The sequence below is a fragment of the Pipra filicauda genome, unplaced genomic scaffold (assembly GCF_003945595.2).
Source record: "Pipra filicauda isolate LSUMZ 115617 unplaced genomic scaffold, ASM394559v2 scaffold48_size3843733_pilon, whole genome shotgun sequence".
In the NCBI taxonomy this organism is placed as follows: Eukaryota; Metazoa; Chordata; class Aves; order Passeriformes; family Pipridae; genus Pipra; species Pipra filicauda.
In genome coordinates this window covers 3,727,063-3,745,726 of record NW_024104631.1, presented here as the reverse complement: position 1 = coordinate 3,745,726, position 18,664 = coordinate 3,727,063, and the positions used below count along the sequence as shown (strand labels likewise).

At 47.2% G+C, this 18,664-nt stretch overlaps 1 protein-coding gene across 1 annotated transcript in view; it reads right to left on the bottom strand.

The window, feature by feature from the left end:
• RREB1 (ras responsive element binding protein 1) overlaps window positions 1-17,966 on the bottom strand; it is a gene marked incomplete at its 3' end in the record, with an annotated part of 103,057 nt that extends 85,091 nt beyond the window's left edge. The window contains exons 1-2 of the mRNA XM_027715771.2: window positions 17,882-17,966; window positions 17,588-17,787 (exon numbers count right to left, since the gene is read on the bottom strand). Of these exons, the coding sequence (XP_027571572.2) occupies window positions 17,588-17,627 (40 nt within the window). The remainder of the gene's footprint in view (window positions 1-17,587; window positions 17,788-17,881) is intronic.
• Between the last annotated feature and the right edge of the window lie 698 nt (window positions 17,967-18,664).

Genomic DNA, 18,664 nt, shown 5'->3' with positions numbered 1-18,664 from the left:
AGGCAATGCATCTTGTTTCATCCAAGGTTGGCTTGAGGCCCCTTCAAAGATAAACTGACAAAAGGGCATTCCAGTTGATTCTTCTACTTTTCATCCTGGCCCCTGCTTCGGTCGAAAGACATGATGGTTCTGATGATTTGAGCACCAGCCTTTTTAATGATGCTTGCACAGGCTTTTAAAACCTATTCTACCTGCACTGCAATCAGAAGTCCTGTCCTTCTCTGCTATGTCTTCTTCTGCCTCCTTGTGCCAGCACAACTGAATCGGCTGCACAGCAATCCAGAGAAGAGAACTGATCGAGCCAAAACTGAACTTTCATAAGACAGAGGGACAAATACAAAGAGTCATTATCAGCTTTTTGGCCTAGCACTTTAAGGCATACCTTTAAGATATTTAAAATCTTTATTATTTAGAATACATACGCTAAGAAAACAAGCAGTTGGAAAATAGTTCTAATTAAAGCAACATAAACATGCCCTCCTGCTTACACATACACAATGACTTAATTTTATGTTTATTTTTAGGTTTTCCTGATCTAACACCCAAGAACAGAGAGACACCTGCAAAGCATATGCCATACTAGGGTTCCACTCCTTGCTCCTCACAGGGCCTTTGGGATACTAAATTTAAATTTAAGATACTAAATGCTTAGAGCAGCAGCAGAGAAATAAAAGAGGAGCTCTAAATTCAACAATAAGAAATACAACCACAACTTGATAGTTAAAATGGAAAGTTTGCCTTTCTCCAAACACATATGTATGCTACTTCCAAATGCTATATAATTCAGAGAAGCCACAGAGCTCAGCATTAAGCGCTGAACAGCTTATTGGAATGGCTTTACACACAGCAACCTTCAAAGATTATACTTATAAATCAGTACTACATGATGAACAAGGCTTGTTTCTCCTAAGACCACTACATTTCATCAATCCTGAGAGGCTTAATAAAGGGAGTAAGTAACCTAGATAAAGCTGAGTTCTCATTGTGAAAGACTTTCATACCAAAAGGTTTGAAATCACTACTGTCTCTCTTGCAACTAAGTTCCCAGTTCTGGCAAGTTGGAATAAAGTTTTCATCAGCTGAAACACAAATCAAGCAGTACACATCATTTGGTAGGCAGGTTAAGGTAGGGCTTTAAAAGCAAAGGTTCCTTTTTAGGCCATGTCAGTAGTGAAGAATGTGCAGCACTTTACACAGAGAAAGGGGTTAGCATGACCTGATCTAAACCTCTCCTTTCTCACTCCCCACTTCAGAAGTGACTGCATTTCATTAGCCTTGTAGGCACCAGTTTGTAAAGCACCCTGGGAACAATCTAATATAAGTAAACAGTAGTGGTAAGGTCAGTACTGAAACAAACTTCTTTTGGTTGCAAAAATTAAGATCTTGAAGTCCACCAACATGGACCAGTCCTACAGGCGGACAAGTGGGTTGGCAGACTACCAAAAAAAAAAAAAAACAAAAAAAAAAGGATGGAAACATAGCATAGTTACATCAGTAAACATTTTAATTCTGTGATCTCAAAACAATTCCTCTGATACCTGCTGAGACTAAACGGATGGATGAACCCTAGTCATCATCCCCAATCAGCAGTCAAGCATTGGAAAGCAGGCAAACCTTACTGGGGGTAAGATCACTTGTGGAGTGGATCCTAAAGATCCTAAAGAAATACTCCCAGAACTGGCAAGGACAAATGTCCCTTGTCTCTGGACAAGTTGCATTCTTCAAGGTTTAGATTGGGGGGGGGGGGGCGAGGGGGGAGGGGGGCAGGGACTGGGAGAGAGGGAAGGGGCATATGAAGTGGAGGGATACGGGGACATTGCTCTTAGAAACCAGCAGTGTATTTGGGAAGGAAAGCAGCAAGCAAAGCACCATGTAAACAAGCAGTTCTCAAGCCATCAGGATAGAAGTAACTAAGCCAGACCTGCAAAGAACCTCACCAATCAGCATCTTCTGACTGCAACTTGTCAACATTGAGAAAGTTTCCCAAAAAAGCTGATGGAGAATCATAGCAGCACCTGGAAATCTTTAATACTGCCCAAGTGTATGTCTTATGGCAATAAATACGTAGGCAAATAAAGTACTTCTGGCATGTGTCTGTGATAGATGTTAACAAGGCAAACCAAAGCTTTAACAAGTGTTGGTGAACAACGTAATTAAAAGTATGGAACAACTGCATAATAATGGATACTCAGATCAGGACTCCAGCCTGGGAGGAAGGCCACAGAGATGACACAGCAGAGGGCCACAAAATACTGAAAGGTGTGGAGAAGGCTGGTAGTTAATGAATACTTGCTATTTCCCTTAATCTAAGTCCTAAACGGTATTAAGTGGAAGCATAAAAAGGCAGGTTTAGAAAATCGATTTTTCACCTCCTTTCCAATGGAGCATGTAGATAAACAGCAAAACTCAGCATCACTACATACCAAGTGTCAGTATAGGTTTAAAAAGCCACTGGACAAGCTCACAAAAAAAGCATTCTTGAACCTGAATACTGAAACCCCTTGGCTCAAGAGATTCCAGAAGCTGCATTTTGCTGATAGACTGCAAATCTATCAGGAAAGCATCATTAATAGGTGCCCTCTTGCCATACTCTGTTTTGATAAATCCACATCGATCAGCATCTTGGGCCAGATGGGCTTTTAGTGTGACCTGGTACTAGTCACAAGCAGGACTCCCTCTGGCTTTCAGTTTTGCAGGCAAAAAATGCAGCCTGACTTACTCCACAGAGTTTCGCACAGAACTAAAAAAACCTTATACCACAGATCCAGAGGCATTTCTGTCAGCTTGAGGAGGCATCCTCCGCTCTGAACTCAAGTTTCACTGGAGGAGCAGGTACCAGGAACTACTCATTCCAGGGCAGGGCGGTCCTGAAGAAACGTCGCCAGAGCCACAGCTTCAATGTGATTCAGGTCAGGGTGATTTCAGAGGTTACTATACCAGGGCTGTCATCCCTGTCTGATGGCCAGTGGTTACCACACTTGCAGCAGAGACACATCCAACTCCAGAGCTGCCCATAACTGAAGTTTTAACTACCACTCAATTCAATTTAAGCACAGCAAACTCTGAAGTGCGCCGCTTGGGAGGGAGGAGACGCATCCACTCTTCTGCCTTCTCTGCAACACCAACCAAGCCCATCACACACGGTCAGAGCAGAGCAGCAGGATGGGAAATCTCCAGAAAAAAAATTAAGTCTTTTCTGCATCAGACATTTGCCTGAGGCCCTCACCTAGCCAGCGAGTACAGGCACACTTACTTCCAGGCCTTTGAGTAGGGATAGTGGTTAGAGGCTCGCCTGTGGACCACCTCTAGCAGAAGAGCCCAGCACAGAGCCAGTCCTCTTGTGGTATTGCCACAGGCCATATTAACTTGTTGCCTTCAATATGCATCCAGCAGAGTTCAGGTCATGGATTTGTTGGAAGTTCATCACTTATTCAGGCTTTTGTGTGAGAGGTCAATGCTGTCAAACTGTCTGCTTTCACAAGCACAAAAGCTCATGTTAAAATGTAAATACTTACAGGTGTTCCACCAGGCACTTAAGATGAAAGTCAGAGCAAATATATTAGTCCTAGCTGTATTTTACAATGCTGGTAGTACTTGAATGTCATCTGTTTGTGAACCAAGGTTTTTATGTGGGTTCATCTACCTAGACAGGAAGCATGATCTAATGGTGGAGACACAAGACTGGATTTAGAGCACTTGAGCTCTTTTTCTGCCTCTCTTACTGTCTCCCTCTGCGACCTTCAGTAAAGAAATTCTTCATGCCACTGTCCCAGTTGAAAAGAATGTGACCAGATGCTTACTTGGTCCCATACGAGGGCCGTGACCCTCTGTCATTTTTCCTAATTACTACAAGAATTCTGGAAAGATATAGGAAATGTTAATCCAACCGGTAAAGTTAACCTGATTTAATAAAAAGCATAAACCTTATAAAAGAGCACAACACCCTCTTCCCCAAATGCCTGTGTTACACTGCTTGTTTTTCAAGACGGAATCTCTGCAACTTATTATTACATCGCCCTTGATGGAGACAGCATTTTGCAAATTCAGCTTTGCAACAAGCCTGGGTAGGCTGGCTCACCCCTGTCGCCTACATTTGCGTGCTGCATACCACTTTGCAAGCAATTCAAGCACGACTTCTGTGTTGGGATAACACCACAAGACTCGGAGCAGCACTGTGCTGGCACAGGCTTACTGGGAAAATCAACTCCCCAGCTGTGGGAAGAAGCAAAGCCGGCAGAGGCTGCAATCACCACGTCACCCTGGAATCCAGTTCCATGTCCAGTCCAACCTCGTTCTGTGACTGAGCTGCACAGTTCTGGAAAAGCTGGTATCCTCTTCCCTCAACACTTCCAGCTACATGTCAGATTCTCTTGTGACTTTTAGAAACTGCTGTATTAGCTATTAAACTGAAGAAGCCATCTCAGGCCTGAGAGAAACTCACATTCATCCTGTATGTTACCTGTGACAGGGTAATTTTGACCCCACATCATGGAGGTCAGACAGACAGTCCCCCCTCTCCCCCTTAACCATGCGGAGGCATCACCATCAGGGAACCTGGTTATCAACATACAAGGAAAGGCAGCATCGGTAAACCTCATGGGTAGTGCCAAGTGCCGTCTCCCTGGAACAACCAAGGGGAGTGGAAGGAAGCTGTGAACAACTGTGTTCTTCTGATGTGCATTCCCTTCCTCCGCTCAAGCACGCGCAGGAGGCCAGGCAAGCACACATGACATGCTCCCAGCAGGATGCCACATCCTGCCATATTTCATACGGCATCCCAAGGCAAGCCAGCTACTTTTCAAACACGATATGATGTTTGACAATATGATTTGTCACAGCGTGACAGGTTCTCAGAGGCAACATAGGGGAGATTTATCCAACAGTGCCAAACTGTTCCTAGCCACACTTTTCTTAAAAGGAAAAAACCCAAGCAAACAGACACGCTGCAGCCACATACAAACTTTACAATGTCTATTCTTTCTCCTCCTTGCTTTCCGTGACTTGTTTTACGAATTTCTCATAACTCTCACTCATTCATTCAAAACCTTCCCACTCCTATAGAAAGTAAATGTCTGGTTTGAAGCGAAGGGGGGGGGTAAGATTCATGGAAGTTGTTTTATGTACTGCTTAACCCCCTAAAGCTGCTCCCAGCCTTGTTCCCCCTCACCCCCCACACACAGTGCTGTGTTTTAAGGAGCACTGGTTATGCTGACATCAGTGAGGCTCCGGGGGCCATCTAGGCAGCTGTTCCTGCTCCTGTGTGTGGCCACGAGCCAAGTCGCTCTGCCTTTTTGGTGATGTTCCCTCCTGTCGGCTACCCCCACTCCCGCCCACACGTCTACAGGGTGGAGCGAGGTGGCCACTGGCAGCCTTTCCAAAGAAACCTAAGTGGAAAAAAAAAAGGCTGCTTTCATTTCCAGCCTCTGGTCAGAAATGCCTGGCAATTTTTGACAGCATGCTGTGGATTGAAGGAACTGCAGCTTTTCTTCCCGGAGAGCCAAAGCACAAGTTGCCCTTAGGACTTTGTCACCTAGAGGAGAAAAACATGTGCTCTGCCCTTCCTCTCCCCCACGTGCAGAGACAGCCTGCCAGCACCAGAGACCACTCTGCACAGCTGTTCCCCTGTTTTAAAGCAGACCCATCCATGGAGGCAGCTGTTCTCCAGCCAAACGATGATAGCAGAGCAGTAGAAAGTGCATCCAGATCACCCAAGTGCACAAAGCGGGTGCAAGACATCTTCCAGGCACAGGAGAAGGGCCACTGCAGCACTTCTTCCCTCTACTGCTCCCCACAAGGGCAAGAAACAGTGCGAGGGCAGGTGAGGTGTGCCAGGGCACCTTTCGGCCCAGCCAGTCCCACAAGAGCAGGTTTTAGGCAGCTGGCTATCCGCAGCTGGTAATCCCAGTGGCGCGGTGTGTCCCCGAGCTGAGCCACAGCCAGATCCGGGGAGTGAAAAGGTGACAGCCAAGCCAGCTTCACATACACCCTTGGAGCCTGCAGCTCAGACCCCATGTCAAGATTAGGAAACTATGCGCACACAGAGAGCACATGAGCTGCTGGAGTACTTTGATTTAACTCTTGCACACACCATATGCTGAAGAAGTTTGGCTTCGTGGCCACATTTCTTGCTGGCTTTCTTCAAAGCGAACTCTCCTCAGGCCGCAAAACCTGTGACACTTCCTTGGGCAGAGCAATGCCTCCTCATGCAGGTCAGGAACTCGAGTCAGTGAAACAAACTTGGAGCTGTGGCTCACATGGGTTAAAGATTCTGGTTTGAGTCAGGAATACTTTTCCTGAAAGCAAAATGCAGGCCCCGGTCCTGAAACACTTCCCCTAACTTTGCCCATGCCAGCATTTTGACTTAAATGGAACAACCCACTTAAGTAGAATTATATCTGTGTTTAAAGTGTCTGCAGGATCAGTGCTTGGCTTGATCTAGACTTGCCAGCGACATACACACACACCCCAGCAAATTTAGAAAATACCTCGAGAGCTATCAGGATAAGCTGTGTTAAGACAAAAAAGAAATGGATAAAGATCATAACCTCCACCATGGCACATTTAAAATTTACATCTGTGTATGTTGGAGGATGATTCACCAGGGCAGGAGAAACAGGGATGCCTGAAGGCTATGGCTGGAGGCACAAGAAAGATCCCTAATACTCAGTTTATCTGGGCAAAGGAGAGTCTCAAAACCAAGCAGGTCTGTACACTATCAGCACCAGAGACACTGATAATTCTAGGAGTCACACTTTTAGTTTTACCTCTTCTAAGGAATAAGAATTTAAGTAAAGTAATGTTAACAATCCTAAACTGCAAAGAAACCCCCCTTCAGCCAAGAAACAAAATCAACTCCTTCCTTCTCTGTATTGAGCACAAAGGCAGCAGACAGAAACACGAGTTTCCCTGGAACAAACCAGTCAGATTCATTCAAATCTTCCTGAAGCACAACAGGGCAGAACCCATTCCTGTTCCCAGAGCTTATTACAGTAACATGACTAAACATGCTCAGCACTCCAATGTGATAGGATGCATCCATTTGCTGATGCCAGAGGAAGATGCATGTCTCTTCTACATGGCACTGCTCTCGCAGGCTGCTTTTCAAAAGATGTTTTGAAAAGCGACCTGCTGCGTACATTCTTAACAAGTCATAGTATCACTGGCTGTACAAGTGTTTGACCTCTACTTGCTATGCACTGTAGACAAAAATCTGACATCAGCTTATTCCAACCTTAGTAACACCAAACTGCTTCTACAAAGCTGGCAGACTACAACAACACACCAGTAAACTCCCAGATGGAGCCTTGGAGTGCTGAAAATGCAACTAGTTTAGTACTTGAGCTCACGTTTTTTAAATTTAGGTTGGTTTAATCCAAGTGAGTAACCTGATTAAAATGGGAGTCTTCTCTGGAGGTCTAATTTCTAGATGTTTCCATTACTCCATATGCTTTCATGCTGTATAAACATAACAAATGATATGTCCATCACTTTGGGGATGATTTAAAAATTCAGTTTAAAACTGTAACACAAGTCATTCAAGGCAACAGAATTAGATTACTCTGTGAATCGTAAGAGCCAGCAACTGCACTTCATTTCAGTCTTGGGAAGGTGATGTACTGAGGGGATGACATCTTTCTATTCCCAGTCACTTCTTCTAATTTCTTAATTTCGAAACCTTGACATTTGCCACTTTTACATACAGACTTAAAGCAAAATGGAGAGAGAAGGACATGATCTGACTATGATGGTTTAAAACACGTATTAAAGCCTGGAGCTTATTTGCTTCTAAACCAAACGACCAGACACAGACCCCTGAACATGTGTATATACTTGCACCTATACTACCTAGAAAATAAATAAATAATCTGTCCCTCATGTGCAAAAAAGGCATCTATGAGAGCTGCCCAAATGCTACCTTGGAACCAAAGCTGTCTGTTTATAAGGAGACACCTCAGCAGCAGCAGTGCAGGTTCCCAGCATGCCTTTACGTTGGTATCTGGAAAGGCTCCACTATGGGGTAAGAAGATAGTTATAATTAAACATTTATACTGAGGCAGTGCCGAGCAGGTCGGTTCCGCAGCATGTTAGGTGGCTTTTCAAAACTCGGTAATTGAATGCTGATCCCTGCCCTGAAGAGTTTACAGAGTAGGAAATCAAAGCATAACACTTGGCATCTGTATACCAGGAATTAAACAAAGACCACCACCAGTTCATTTCCTGGGTCTTTGGACTAGGCAGCTCATATAAACATCCATTACCAGAAATAGTGGAAATTTTTAAATCAGCAGTCTGGACTTTCCTAATCCACATCTGTGCAGCTCTGTTTGAATTACTAGCTGGGACAGTAACTACAGCATGCAATTTTCACATGCTGCTGGCATCTTCTTGTTCAGTGTAGATTATTTTTGGCCCAAATATTTTTTAGCAATCATTTTGAAAAGACAGTGAGCACACAAACGGAAACACTTACTGCAAGTCAGTCGACTCAGGCAGTGCAACCACTAGAGAGGCTGCCAACACATGAGGTCGAAAGTCAGCCAACAGCAGATCCTTCTGTTCTGGATCTCTAGGATGATCCCAGGAAGGCATCAGTACATCTACAATGCAATACTAGCACATGCTGGCTATCCGGCAGACCATGACCGTATTCAAGTCTGTGGCATTGCAAATCTACTAACCCGCATCTTTTCCTATGGAGATTAGAAGTTATGCAATGGTGCAAATAAAAACTCTGGCCCCAAACACACAGGGGCCATCTCTGTCCCAGATCCATCCTCAGGGAGAATTTTCTACATTCCCCTTTTCCTGCAGGGAAGGACGGGCCTGGGAAGGGCAAGTCCTCCTCCCACTCACCAGAGTGAATACACTTGAGAAAGTTAAAGCACAGCCTCCAGGATTTAGAAAAGGGTTGTAGCACTAGCTATACTTTCTGATGCCCAAAATCTGGATGGAAGAGAATTTAGCCAAAGTAGGCTATTATATCACAAATTCAGTTTGCTGTTTATCAAACAAGCACCGAAAACAGATGCGCTGACTTTGTAACTACACCTGTAGGAATTTCAAACACAAAAAAACCCAGAAAAACACTATGAGTGTTTCAGTTTTTCAAAAGTTTCCTGGCATCTTTCATGCTATGAATGCTCAAGAGCTTTCAGCTGCATGTACGCTGCATAAAATCTTAGTCCAGTGAAGCCCAAAAGAATTTTGCTGTTGATTCAAATGAAGCCACGTTTTCCACTTCTACATACTATTTACACATCTATTGATTCATTAAACATGTAACAGCAACTGTAAGGGGGCATAATCTGTGTTCAGCTGGGTCCACTTAATTGTTCTGTGAACACCTTAACTTTCATTTGTTGGCTTTTGAGCATGTAAAATGAGTAACCTTGCCATTTATTTCTAACTTTTTTCTTTCCTGAGAGAAAAGAGAACCATGGAAAATTCTCAGCCATTAGATTTAAGGAGCTTACAAGTTCCAAAAGGTTTGCAAGTAGAGATTGGGAACTGCTTGAAACTGCAGTTACGGAGGCTGCGGAGTTTACAGAATCCGCCAGTTCCTTCCTGCAGAGTTTATAATCTGCATGGCTTCCTCCCAGGGTAACTGGCATCCACTCCGAGGTACGGATCGTTTCACTCACCCCTAGAAATTCACCCCCTGCTTAGGTCGAACATGGTAGCCACTTCGTGTCCAGCAAAGAGACACTGCCGTTTTGCAAAAAGGAGGAACAAAGACAGAGGATGGAGAATATTTCTCCCATAAAGTGTAGGTAGCACTGATACGAAAATAAATTCTTTACTTTCTGAAGAAAAGCAGAGTTTCCAACGATAAAGGAAGTTTACAATAGGGAAAAGGGGGCACTGTGGTAGAGCTCTCTTTACCCTTTTGAAGCATGGACAGTCGGGCTCCTGACAGTTCAAAGACTGACAGGAGACCTTACCAAGCATAAAAGCCACCTATCTGCTGTAAAGGCTGGGAAGTTGCTCCAAGACTTGTTCTAGAACCTGCCAAGGACCACAGTCTTGAACCTTACTTGGCAATGTAGTAAGATGTACTTAGCAACACCTGGCTGGGCCATCTGATAAGGAGGAAAACCAAACGATACCTGCAGTGGTTCAGAAAACAGACGAAAAGAAATATATTCTCCAAATCAACTAAATACAAGACATAAGTTACATCTCTGTAGAGGAGCACTTGTCATCGCACTCATAGTACTTCCCCTGGAAAATACAGTCAAACCTCACAAATGGAAGCGCTTAGTAACCCAGCTACAGCTCTTCTACATCTGGCTTCTATGGCACATGCTTCCCCTTCCTGATTCTTCAGTGTCTCACTTAAAAAGCAACCCTCCTCCTGCAGCTCTCCTCCCTTCCACCCAAAAGCATAAGGATGTATACACAGCTAAATATGTGAGTTGTGCTGCAAGTTATCCAGCTGAAAACCAATTCAGGATACCTTAATGTATCTGGGGAGAAGGAGGGGACGAAGCAGGCAAGCACATGCACAAGACATCACAGACATCTTGTGTGCTTCCTCAACACACCGGCAACTGCATCAATATCAGAAAAAAAATTGCACACAGGAATGAAGAACAGCACACAGATATTCATGTCCCGGCTGCTTCTTGTTCTCAAAACACAAAGAGCACTGAGACATGATGAACTTAATTTAATGAAGAAAATACATTTTGTGTAACAAAAAGAGGAACCTAAACCAGGCTCTTTCCCCTACCCAAATCCGTGAGTGGCCCAAACTAAAAGTGATGTTGCTCCCTAAAGGAAATACAAGGAAGTACTGTAGCTTATTGGTGCAAACTCCAAAGCAGTTCTCCCTTGTCCAAGCCCTAATGTTACCAGCGTGAAGGTGTTCAGCCTGAACAGAGTAATGGAATTTATTGCTGTGATGCAAGTGCTCTGAGCAAAGCACTCCCAGGTACCGATACACCTGAACACTGACATCACCTGCTGTATGAAACAGGACTAACAAGGGCTAGAGTTAAAGCCAGCTAATCACACATGATAAAAGCAACGGCCACCTACACTTCAGTGTGAACATTTTGCTTCTCTCGTCCTCAGGGAGGAAGCACATACCTAAATTAACTAAAAAAAGGTTTGTCAATAGCTGATCATCCTCCATGTTCAAAGGACAGATGATGCAAGCCCCCATTCCTGAAACACCTACATTTGTGGTGTTTCAAGAGAGCACCTGTTAAAATATCTACCAGGAGCTGGCAAGTGGAGAAGTCTTACATTTATGAGAGGCTGGCAATTCCACTATTAATCACAAAACACCTTTCGCTTTTAGAACCAAATTAACAAGTCACTCAGGCACATCAGCATATAAAATGCCCATGATACCTAACACACTTTTTACCCAGAGTAACTTAGAAGTCTAAATGCCACTTTTCATAGCTGACAGAAATCGCTGGCAATTCACTTGGCCATTGTGTGCAAGCACCATTCCCACACTTTTTGACAGCTCTACACAAATAACATCCCTCGAGCAAATGTATCTTACAAAGAAATTTCAGACAGCAGGACATGGGGATGTCTTCTTCAAAAGGAAAAGGATCTCTCAAAATCCTGAGATTATAGAAGTAAATAATTAAATAAGATTAAACACAAAACATTTTTGCTCAGTAAGTTAGGTGCAGGAAAACGAACTTAAAAGTTGCATTCCACAAGCTTCTACGGGAGGATCTGCAAAGGAGACAGGGGAGGCCATCAAGGCCTAAAAGGCCTCCCTCTCTAATGGTCCTTGGAATACCTATTTTAGCTCAGAAGCCTAACAATGCCCCGGGGGATTTTGACAGCTTTTCTTTTCCCTTGCCGTAGCACCTCGGTGGATGGCTGGGACTCTGCAGATGAATCCTATTGTTGAAACAGCTGCCTCTCTCTACATCTTTAAAGAGGTATTCAGATTCTCTTAGCCTTACTTAGTTGAATCACTCTGAATAAACAGTCACCACCCATCAACTACGTATTTTGGTAAGGCACCTATTCAAAGGCAACCACCTTTATTGATTGCTAGGCTGGCCAACCTGAAAGCTGAAATGTCCTTATTAAAAAAAAAAAAAGCAGGATACACCTGAAGGCCTGTGTTGTTTCTAAAGGAAGCACAGGTCCAGGCGTTGCTCAGTGACATCAGAACAATTCCTCTCTGACTGCAGGAGGCTGCTCTAACAGGTTTCATACCAGCACAGCCACGAGCCAAGTATCCCACTGACTCTTCTCCCTTTTGTCCAGGCCCTTTTCCTTGTTCTGCCCCTTTTCCACCACAACAGGAACAAGCCACCCAACAGGAGTCCAGAGCATATGCCCCAGCTGGCAATTATTTCTACTTTCAACATTTCATAATAAAGCATTAGCACAAGCTCTAAATAAGTTTTGTCCCCCTGCTCAGAGTAAAATGCTGAGGGAAGAGGGGTGAGATGCTGCTGTCTCAGAACCTTGCACTCTTCTAAGTCCCTGGCCTTCAAATGTTGCTATTCAAAACAGAGTGGTAGGGTGAGGTAGAGGGAACACCTTCAGGTGAGAAAAACATCGTGACTGGCAGACATCAAAGATAAGCCATCATCAGATTTCTTGCACCAAAGAAGAACAAAGAGTCAATGCTCCTGAAATTCCTGTTCAGAAGTATCCCAGAACAGAGCCAGCACTTCCCACCTTGGCCAACCTCACCTACGTTCACCTGTAATCAAATGCTGATAGCCAAACTTGGCCTGACAAAGCTCTGCAAACTTCAAGCCCATCCTGGCTCCACACAAATAGCTAACTTTTCTGTGTATCACCAGAGAGTGGCATTTCCAAAGATACCCAAGACCTGCCTTTGAAATCACTGCCCATAAAGATGCTTCTAAATGTGCAGGTGGGGGGGGAAGCCGCAGCTCCCATAGATGCTGGTTTATATAGGATATATAAAACAAAACAACAGCCAACCAAACAAAATAAAACAACCCACAGAGAGACAGGACTCCTCATATGCCTCCCCAACGAAAATCTGCTTTAACTGCTGAACAACAACTAGACAAGCCCAATCTCCCACCTCAAAGCAAGAAACAAGCTGTTGCATCGTCTCAGAAAATAATTCCTTCTCACCCTCAAAGTTTACATCTGCTCCTTAAGACATTTTCCAGCAAAGCTGCAGGGTACCTGAGCACTCCGTCCACGATAAAGCTGTACTCAAAAGAACACGAAGCAGTTCCTGGCCCTTTTCCAAGCTGTAGAATACTCCTGACAAGGTGTATTTTAAAGCAGTAATCCTATGACTGACCATCTTGCTTGAATTCAGAAAGGAGTTAAAAAGACAGAGAGCAACAGACATTCTCACTACCTTCAGGAGAACAAAATGCAGCACTACCATCCTCCTCTACAATTATCTCCCAAGCAAGAAACTACCACATCAACAAGGCAGCCGTTGCAAACTGGTCTAGTAACACGGTTCAATAATACACTCATTTCAAAACAACCTTTATTGTGCTGAAAGAAGAAGACATGATTTCACATGTTTTAAAGAGTGTACACCTAAAACACAGATTTCCAAACTTAGGCATCATTCATCAAAAAGTTAAAAGGGGCTTTTTCCGCACATGCACAGATTTCAGACTAACAGGATTTACTTGTTTTCTGTCTGTTCCTGGGGAACCTTTGCAGTTTTTTTCCCAAGACTGTCCCTACAGGCTGCTATCCAACATACATCAGATGCTCTTGGAGCAACAGATAACTCTGGAAGGACATTTACAAAGGGCACAAATCAAGTAAAATTTAGGCATATTGGGGGAGGGTAGAATTACTCCTGTATGCAGATAACCTGAACACTTGACACAGTCCCCTGGAAAGCTTTATTCATGCATCCAAGTATTTTTTTTCAGATGTCTTACTAGCAAAACATGTATTTTAAGTCAATAAAAAAATTATTGCAACTTAAAAAGTGAATCCCTTTCAAAAACACTCAGGTTAATTTTAGCATCCTTCTGTTTAGCTGCTTAGCAACACTTATCCTATGACCTTCTAAGCACCACCTACTTTTACAAGGGATAATGAATATAACCAAAGGGATTTATCTATATGTTTTTAATCTATACAGTGTTAAGTACATCGACAGTTTTTATTTAAATGAGAAATCCAACTGAGAGCAACTCAAATTATTTCTCCTCAAGAAAGTTTCACAAACTAAAGTCAAGCTACTGCTATGACTGTAGTATGACTTCAGCACATGCAAAATTATAAAATCCTTAAGGAGTGAGGAAAGCACTACAGAAGTCAGTGTTTCTATACCTTGGGAAACACTGCACTTGCCTTTGGTACCAAAGGAGATTACAGATATTACTAACGGATAACAAAGAGATTAAGTTTTTCCAGTTTTGAAACTTCCAAGTATCTCCTCATCCTCAGAATCAAAAAGAAAAGCCATTTGGTCAGAGGGTCACTGAGTATTGTGAAGAGTTAAGAATGGACACACAACCTGGATGAGCTGAGTCAGAATAAGATGCTTCATTACACTGAAATCTGCAACTAAAGCTTCAAACACCCAGGTCCAGGTGAAAAAACGAACAAACAAAAAACCCCAGAAAAACAGTCAGCAAACACCCTGCTCTATTCTATCTTAATACCAAGCCACATAGATATATATATATATATATATATATTTAGAGTCATTAGTTATCAAAATGTGTAAAAGTGGCTACATAAATACTCACTTCTGACGGGCAAACAACAGTTTGACTACTAGAAGCTGTCTGTGAAATGAGAGCAGAATAAAAATTTACTCAATTGTACTTTAAGAGTGTTTTCCCAACTACATGATACGAATTCAGTTCCAAATACGGATGCCAGGAGGAGGAAGGTGAGGGAGCAAAAGAGGCCACACTCGGTCGAGAACAGCTACCCCGCAGCAAGAGAAGCTGGATGTGTCCCTGCCGGCAGGTGAGGGAGAGCCCTGGTACTCTGATTGATTGGATGATGGATTCATGCTGTTTCTGGGTTTCTAACAAACAAAAGGGCCTATTCTTTCCTGGATGTACCCAACTCCCGTTAAGGCTAATCGGCATTATGCAGGCACACCAAGAAAAGACTATGTACCCTTAAGTCTTCAAAGAGAAAATTAAAACCTAAAACAAATATGGCTGGCCTGACCCTGAGTCACTGCATCCCTTTCACGCACGCTGACCCTGTGGAAAACAGGAACTGCGGTAACAAAACTCGGTGCTTGTGTCAAAACGACAGACCTCAACGAAAAAACTTCAGCCATCATAACAGCTGTCTACTGTGCACTGTAGGGGTGGCAACACAGCATTATTTAGCAACTACTCCTGTTGTTAATAGGCAAGTTTTTTTCCAAGGCACGGGGCTGGGGCTGGATCTTGGAACGGTAAGAAACATCAGCTGCATTTGCCGTATCTCCTAGACCACCGCCCCCCAAATCACACTGAACTAGAAGTTTACTTTCTCAAATACGTAAATACACTTGATCTTATCTCCAAGAGAAGACAGGCAAAAGAATGAGTCGGAATTAAAACTGGATGGTTGGTCTCCCCCCACTAACACTACCCTGCCTCCCCTCCAGAAATCAGCTCAGTGGCTCCCGGGCAGGATGCTGGCTCCTGGACAGGCAGGACCAGAGCATCAGCCGCGGGCCGGACACCCCGGCGCGGCCGTGGGAGGGCGGCGGGGCACGGAGGCGCCCGGGCCTCCGCGGGGTGCGCAGCCGAGCAGAGCGGGCCGGGCAGGGAAATATGCTGAGCCAGGAGAAGCGCTCTCCTCCTCCTGCGCAACCCCGAGAGGATGCCGAGCAGGCGAAGATATCGCAGCCGAGAGGTGAAACGGGGAAAATTATTTAGGAAAAAAAAAAAAAAAAGAGAGAGATAAAAAAAAAAAAAATCAAGCGTGCGTGTGGAGGGGAGGCGGGGGAGAAGTGCAGGGAGAAGAAGCCAGAGGAAACTTATCTGCGACATGACAAAGTTCAGTCCACCACCCTCCCTCCTCTACTGAAAAAAAAGTTGCAGCATCTCGGCTCGCCGCACTCCCCCCCGGCCCGGCCCGGCCCGGCCCGGCCCGCGACCCCCGCGGCCCCTCACCCTCAGCGAATAGGGCGGGGGGGATGCCGAGCCCGTGTGTTACAAACTGGGCAGGAGGAGCTGCCTCGCATCCTCACCCCGCGGAGCTGCGGGGGGGGTGTCCCGGCCCGTAGCAACGGCGATGGGGAGGGAGCGCAGTCGCCCGAGAGACGGGTCTCGGCCGGCTCCCATCCGCACCGGGCACCGCGGCGGGGGGGCGGCCGCCGCGCCGCCCCCAACTTTGTTTTCACCCCAAACACCGCCACTACGGGGGGGAACACTGCCTCGCTGTCCCCCCGCCCCGCGCCAAGATGGGTGTGAGTGGGGGCGAGGGCCCGGACACCCCTCCTCAGCCTCGGATGCTGCCCGGCTCCTTCCTGTAGTGGTGACGCCGCCCAGGCGTCCCTGCCCGCCGATGGCCCCTACGCGCAGGGATGTGTTCCTGGCACCGCACAAAGGCAGCGGGACGGGGGGGGACCCGCGGTGGGGCAGCGCCCCCCACCCTCCCCGGGCACGGCTCCCCCCCGCCCCCGCCGCGCAGGCCGGCAGGGGAAAGGACACGCACGTCCCTACCGGGACGGGGGGGGGGACGGGGGAGCGGGTGGAGAAAGTAGAGGAAAGGGGAAAAAATAAAATAAAGTGAGGAAGACGGGGAGAGAGGAGAAGGGAGAGGTATCAGGGTGCCGAGGAAGGGCAGGCACGGCCGTCCAGCCCCGCCGGGGGGGCGGAAAGTCAGCGGAGAGATGCGCAGCGCAAGCCGGCTCTACCTGCGAGGAAGGGGCGCCTTCATCCCAACTTCCCAGCTCCGGCGCGGCCCTCCCAGCCGGGAACAGCGGGCAGGGGCCGCCGCGGGACCCGCCGCCACCGCCGGCAGGAAAATAAGCCCGAAGGAAAAGTTAAAAGGCAATCTCGGGAGACGGGGGCGAGCCGGGCTAGAAGATGTTGCTTCCTCGCAGCCCCATCCAAATTGTGGCGGTGGCTGGTTAAAAATAAACTTTGCAGCAGGAGGGGGGGGATGATCTGGCCGGATTCCTGAGCTCAGACGGTTTAATATGGATGAGCATCAGGTCCTGAAGGCAAAACGCCGCGGCTGGTGCCGCTGGTTGGTAGAAAGTCTGCAACAGGGAAGGGGGAAAAAAAAAAAAAAAAAAAAAACAGGAGCCGCGGAGGGAGGAGAGGAGAGGGAGGAGCGGGGGAAGGGAAGAGGGAGGCTGCACGAACTCATCATCATCTCCACCGCTGCCAGCCAAACTTTTTTCCTCCTCTTTTTTTTTTTTTTAAAGGAAACTTTTCCCCCCCAGTAACAAGCATTTCATTTTTAAAAATAAGTCGCACAACCAGCCGACAGGCTGCAACGTCCTCACCCCCACGCCTGCCCCCTCCAAGAAGTTTATTTTTCCTCCTCTTTCTCCCCCCCCTCACCTTAAGAAAAAGAAAAGAAGAGGAAAAAAAAAATAGATCCCTCCGGAGTTAAGGCACGCTCCTGCCCTTTGTGAGGGAGCGCGGCGGCCGGGCAGCCCCGCGGTACTTACGCCGGACTTTGCTGGGGCTGGGCTGCTTGCGCCGCGACATGCCGGGAGGATGGGCCGCCGGGGGGGCGCGGGGGCGCGCCGGGGGGAGCGCGCACGGGAGGGAGCCGCAAACTTGTTCCGGAAAAAGGAATCAAAATGGCGTTTCTGTGGATGTGCAAAGTTCATCAACTCCGCGCTAACTTCCCGTCCTCCGCGCCTCCCTGGAGGGGAGAGATGGGCACGGTTAGGGACCCCGCCGCGCCGCGCTCCGCGGGCGCCCCCGCCCCCTGCCCGCCCCCGCGCTGCCCCGCGCACCCTGATAAGGAGACACATCACGTGTCGCTCCGGCTCCTCTCCCGGGGACGCGCTACCGCGGCAGCAGCAGCCTGTTGCAAATAGCATCTCTAACTCGCCCTCGTCGCGGGGAGGGAGGGGCGCCTCCAAGGAGAGGAGTGAGCGCAACTTTCCTCCCCCCCGCTTCTTCCTCCCTCTCTCCCTCCCTCCTGCGCCCGGCAGCGCAGCAGCGGGATGCCCCGGGCAGGCGCGGGGGGAGCGGGGGGGCGGCCAGGTGCCACGCGGCGCCCCGCGCCCTCCCGCTGCTCTGGCGGCCGCGCCCGCGGGGCTCTCCCGGGGCTCTCCCAGGCGGGCCTGCCCTGCCCGGCCCGGCCCGGCCCGGCCCGGCCCGGCCGGCGGCCACGGTCCGGGCCGGGCGTGCGTGTCCCCCGAGCAGGCGGCTCTCCCCGGCTCGGGGCTGGAGCGCATCCGGAGCCGCCGGTGGTGGTGTTGCGCTGCCGGCTTTAAGGAATTCATCGGGGCTCTCCGCTGCCCGTGGAAATGTCTGTGCGTCCTCCTCCTCCTCTTCCCAGCCCAGTGCCTCACCAGGTACAGCGTCCGCAGCCCGCTGCTCTGCTGGCAGAAGTCGGCTTCTGGTTGTGTTTGTTTGTTTCCTCAGAAACTTTCGTCCTTGCGCGATTTGGGTCTCAGCTGGGGTCAGTCATCCATCCAGCTGACGAAACCTAAAGGACGTAAAATTTAACAGGACCCTGAACATCAGCATAGGAACAGGAGGTCCAAATGCTGTTCCTAATCAAAGGCAAG